Source organism: Octodon degus, unplaced genomic scaffold, assembly GCF_000260255.1.
Source record: "Octodon degus isolate 3935 unplaced genomic scaffold, OctDeg1.0 scaffold00402, whole genome shotgun sequence".
NCBI lineage: Eukaryota > Metazoa > Chordata > Mammalia > Rodentia > Octodontidae > Octodon > Octodon degus.
This window is the reverse complement of record NW_004524978.1, coordinates 168,585-174,229: the sequence shown is the minus strand read 5'-3', so window position 1 is coordinate 174,229 and position 5,645 is coordinate 168,585. Positions and strand designations below refer to the sequence as shown.

The window sequence follows — 5,645 nt, the reverse complement described above, 5'->3', positions numbered from 1 at the left end:
GTCAGTTAAGTGGAAGACCCAATACTATTATGGACTACTGGACTCTTTTAGAATATTTTGCTGAGTTTACACACCTATAATATTCAAATAACAGAACTAAACAAAAAAAGGGGATAAAAAAGGGGATACAGATGAATGTCCATTTTGTACCTGTGTATTCAAAGTGGTTAGGATAGATATATAATTACATGCTCTTAATGAATAGAGTGATTTGTTCTAATGGTGTTTGTAAATAGGGTATCATCTCTGCATCTTAGTACAGCAATTAACCACTAGGACGAATGTATGCAAGGTATTAATTATTGAAACTGTCCTACCAATTTGATTTGGAAAAAATAAAAATAAAAAAATAAAAAAGCAATATTTGTTTCTTATACTGCAACTTAAAGTATTAAGAAGTAAAGTGCTTTACGTCTTTATAAAAATGTGTCGTGAGTAGTTCTTCTTAATGCATGACTTCCTGAGTGGGGTGGACAGCACTCACATGTCCTGCAGAACTGGCACTCTCCTTTCGAATCAGCTTTCACACCAGTGGATCAGCTTCAGGCTGCTACCCTGTGCACCACGAGTGTCCTGACTTATCCCTGAGGGCCCTGCTAACTTGTGGTGCTTGGTGCCACCACTTCCTCTGAGCCAGTGTCACCCAGACCTGTCTTCTTCCATTTATGCCAACACACTTACCTTCAAGAAGTTCTTTCAAGAGCTTACCCAGAGATAAATCTAGTGGTGACCACATCAACTATTTCTTCCATAAGTCAAGCTATGTTTGATTCAAATTATACTTCAGCATTCTCACTTCTTTCCTTCACTATACATTTATCTTTGCTAGCCAGTTTCCTCTTTCTGTCATGGATCTCTGTAAAACAGCTCCTGGATTTTTGTCAGCAGGAGACAGAGAGGCAAGGCAGGCACAGAAGTTGCCTGCATGAACTGCATAGCAGATGTAAAGGGACTAACCACTAACCTACACTTAAAAAGTGATGCAGTCACTGGTTATAATGTATTTCTGATAGTTATGTAATGACTTGAAAGCTGAAGAGCTAGTAGTAGTTTGTATTTATGCACCTGCTTTCAACTATGTACTGCAATAAGAAACATTGAAGTTGCATTGTTGGGGACTGGTGTTACTTCACTATGATAGCCAGAATGTGTGTGTACTGAAACAATGTGTAGTGAAAATAGCTTATATTTAAGAGAATATTTCTCATATTTAGCCCTCCCTCCATCTCCCTGTACTCATATTTAAAAAAGAATAAGGAGGGGAAAGAAATGTTTAATATTTGGTTTGATTTTTGCTCTCTGCCTTAGGAGCTGAAATCTTGACCTTTGGTTAAGTCATTGAACCACGGAACATTATCTTCTACCAAAAACAAATAAAGGTCTCAAGGAAATTGTCATGTATCAAGCCAATGACTTGTTATTTGCTAGCACAATTATTTATTAGCAATCTATAGCCAATGATAAGCCTTGAACTCATGAGAAATCTCCAATTAACACGCTATAGCACCAAGTCGTTATGGTAATAGCAAGATAATCAAAGCTGATTATCTAAGCTATCAGAGCCTATAAAGAAGCCACCAGAGCTTATGACTTCCCCGAGGAGAGGTCTCTACCCCCACTGGTCTCATCTCTCACAGCCTCACAGGGGTGCAGCGTGGAGGTCACCGTAATGCTGGCATTTGTGTGAACTCTAATAAGCCACTGTTACTTGTGTTCTATAGCCTTATTCAAGTTGGTAAGGTGCAATGCATTTGATTTGAGAGTTTAGTATTAATCACATTGGTGCCTGATTTTATTGAGCAGACTGAAACTGAGTTTTGAAGGTCACTATTTTCTTGCATCTATTAACGTACTTGAAATAGTCTCTGCGTTCAATCTCAGTGTATAATTCTGAGCAATTTCTGAGTGATTGGGACTTTTGCAAGTGTGACTTAAAATTTCTGTACACAGATTTCACAAAGGTAAAGAGGTATACAAAAACCACACTGATTATTATGATAGTGCTTCAATTTGTTAAAAGGTAATTGTCAACCATTTAAATGAATGGGATTACTTTAAAATTTCTTCACCCATAAGTACAATTATGTTAATCACTTCTAATATTCTAAGCTAGTTATTGTTGACCATTTTTATAATGAAGGATGAAAACATAACAAATCATGTTAACAATCTAACTGTTCTGTTGGAAGTTTATGTGATAATAATTAACATGGTTCCTATATACAATAGTTTGTTTAATTAATCTTCCATCCTGCTTTGCATGACATTCTCACAAAAACTCTGCAAATTAGTTACATTTTTCTAAATCATATTTTATTTTACCAGTGAGGGAAATGATACTCAGAAATATGAAATAACTTCCCCAAGACATTAGAGATAAGATGCGAAGCACACTAAACTGAAACTGAGGTTTAAGTGACATCAAGTCCATGTTTTCTCCACTGTCCAGTAGTCAACCACAGCCTACTGGCTAATTCCAGCACACTGTTTCAGTAAATAAAGTTTTACAGAAAGCACCACCTTAGTTACTACCTGTAGTCACTTTCACTCTTCAAAAGCAGGTCTGAGTAGTGGAGACTAATATATTATGATCCAGTACATTTGCTATCTTATTCTTTGCCAAAATGTGTGCCAACCCCTGGAATATGCTGTTTCCACATAAATTAATATTCAATACTTTCTGGGTTTGTTACAAACTAATGGAGTAAACATTAGCAATTTAAAAATATTCTTCTTGGCACTCAAAGAAGCTGGGTGGGGATCACAAGTTGAGCCCACCCATGGTAACTTAGTGACTTAATGAAATCCCATCTCAAAACATAAATTAAAAAGGGTTAAGGGTATAGCTCAGTGTGAAGGCCCTGGGTTCAACCCCCAGCAACACACACACACACACACACACACACACACACACACATCCTTATAAATACAGTTATTAAGTAAATGAAGCCAAAGATAAGTTTGCAGCCTGTAATTTCAGAATTTGAAAAACTGAGAAGAGAAAGACAGCAATAACCATTATGTCACAGATTCTGCATTTCAAATTCACAATTTGCCAAAAAAAAAAAACCTTGAAATTAAGTTACCACTTTTTCCCTCTCTTAGCACACCTTTCAGATTTTTTTGAAAATAGTTTTTGAGGGGAAAGAAGGTGTAATGGAAAATTGGTGGGCTAATTCAGTCAACATAAATAAAAAAGAATCCATGAAGAATGAGAAACAAGTAATCTGCTATGACTTTTAAGGAGAATCACTGAGAAAATCATTCCAGATCAAAGTTCTCTCCTGCTGACTCTTGCTGGAGAGGCAGCATAGCTATTTCCAACCCAGAGTCCTGTGCATGGGGCATGGTACGTCTATCATCTGTGCCACCCAAGGACACCTCCTCCTCCTGACTACTCTTCTTGTGAGTCCCCCTGCCAGGGGTGTTTCAGAGAACGTGGAAGAGCACACAGCCAAAAAGAAGGGTGAAACAGGGGGGTGTGAGTGTGTGTGTGTGTGTGTGTAAGTGTGTGTATGTGTGTTTATTCCCCCAAAGAATGTGAAGTGGTTTGTAAAATAACCCAGTTTAACACTATTCACAATACAGAACGCATTGGTTTTATGGAGATATAAAGGTGATAAGAATGGATGGCATTGTATGTGCGTCACTTGATAAATGAACTATGGAAACATTTCTGATGTATCAGTAGCAACCTCAAGACTTTCTCCAGCACTTGGTCCCAGGGTTCACAGTGACTCAGTGAAGGTAAGGAATAACTCTATCAAAGGATGGAATAATCCATCCTTTCATTTTAGAGTGAAGCTAGGTCTCTCTTTACGCAACAGAGAACCATATCAGTCTTAATTTTATAATCAAGAATACATTCAGATTACCAAATATAACTCCTTATTCATTCCATGAATGACTTTGAACTTAAGAATATTCTTGATTGGGGTTTAAAAACTACTTTCCAAAATATAGTTACTGATGCATAGAAACATTCATTAAAAAACTGAAATACAAAGTCCTAAAAATTACAGCAAAGTAAAATAACCTGGAAAAACAGGAGTGCTCCCGTTTCTTACTATTGGCTCAAATGTACGCATTCACATGCATCTACCTACACACATCTATGACTCATTCCATCTTCCTGACAAGTGATGGCAGGAACAGGAACCCATCAAGAAATATCAGCCTTTACAATATCAATCATCTCAACCTGCCAGTCATGAATAAATACACAGTGACACTTGGGGCTCACCTACCTACGTAGAGAACACCCTCTTTTGTCTTCCCCGCTGCTTCGGCCACACCCTGCTTGGTTTTTTCAGCAGCAGCCACAACTCCCTCCTTGGCCTTTGAAAGTCCTTTCATGAACACATCCATGGCTGCAGATCTCCTTTACACCACACTGGAGAATACAAAACACTTCAAATGAGAACATTTGGGTAAAAGAAAACAAGATAAAAACATCCAGGAAAAAAAATTCTAAAATATCAGGAGAAGCCTCCAGGACTACGAGACTGTGAAGAGTGCTCTGATTTCAAACATTGCACATAGCAGCCTGTTTTAGCTTCTGCATTAAAATTTTACCAACTCCCACCTATCTTGGCCATCTAAACCCGGATTAGGATGATTCACTGAGCAGCTGCTCTTGTTGCATTTCAAAAGTGCAGTTGCTGGAAACCATGAACCCCTCTTTCAACTTCCAGGGGTCTAAAAGGTAACAGTGAAGTTAAAAGCATGTCTGGAGGAAAGAACACAGCAAAGAGAAAGAGAGTAGAAGGCTATGGTCAGGGGCTTCCAAGTTGACCCCGAAAGAGCGACCTACTCACTCCGAAGGCTGGGACCCTCAGGGGCCAACAGCTACTCCAAAGACTCTCCTTTAATCCAGCAGACAGCACAGCTGTGTATCCCACACTAAGCAGGTACTGTCCACACCCGCGGGCAGGCTCCAGTCGACCTCAGCTGCACCCCAGTTGCTGACCCTGTGCCCTGCACCTGTTAACCCCTCAACACCTGTTGATGTACCTTCTCTGCGCTTGCATTTAATTATTTGTTCTTCACTTTACACAGAAGCCAAAAAGCGACCTGCTCACGTAAGGGTCAGTTAACGTTAGAGAAATAATAATAAAAGTTGGCTGTTCGCATTCCCTCCAGCAGCCCAGCGTTTCCGCTAGAAAAGCGTCTCCCGCAGAAGCTGTCTGAGCCCTGGGCCTCCAGAGAAGAGGCGCGAGCAGAGGAGAGCCGCCGGGTCTCCTTGCAGCCCGTCGACCGGCGACCCTCCCAGACAGAGCGACCCTCTCCGCGGCCGGCGACCCTCCCGGGCATGGCGATCCTCTCCCCAGCCGAAGATCCTCCCGGGTAGGGCGACCATCTCCGCAGCCGCGCGGCCCGGCGCTCACCTGAGTCCCCCGCGCCTCCAGAGCTCCGCGTCCTCTAACTCCCTTTTTACAAAATTTAAACAATTCCCGAATAGGATTCCAGCGGGCGGGGGCAGGAGCCGGAGCGCGCGGGAGGATGGAGGTGACGGAGGGGCCGGGGGAGGTGCGGTCCCCCGGGCTGCCGCCGCCGTGCCGCGCGTGGGAGGGAAGCCAGGACCCGTGGTCGGAGCGCCGCGCCCGCGAAGTCCCCGCGCGTGGGGGAGGGGCCGCGCCCGGGCG

At 41.9% G+C, this 5,645-nt stretch overlaps 1 protein-coding gene across 1 annotated transcript in view; it reads right to left on the bottom strand.

The window, feature by feature from the left end:
* Snca (synuclein alpha) overlaps positions 1-5,564 on the bottom strand; it is a 112,997-nt gene extending 107,433 nt beyond the window's left edge. The window contains exons 1-2 of the mRNA XM_004648399.2: positions 5,388-5,564; positions 4,248-4,393 (exon numbers count right to left, since the gene is read on the bottom strand). Coding sequence (XP_004648456.1) covers positions 4,248-4,368 — 121 coding nt within the window. The 5' untranslated portion in view covers positions 4,369-4,393; positions 5,388-5,564. The remainder of the gene's footprint in view (positions 1-4,247; positions 4,394-5,387) is intronic.
* Positions 5,565-5,645: the final 81 nt, after the last annotated feature.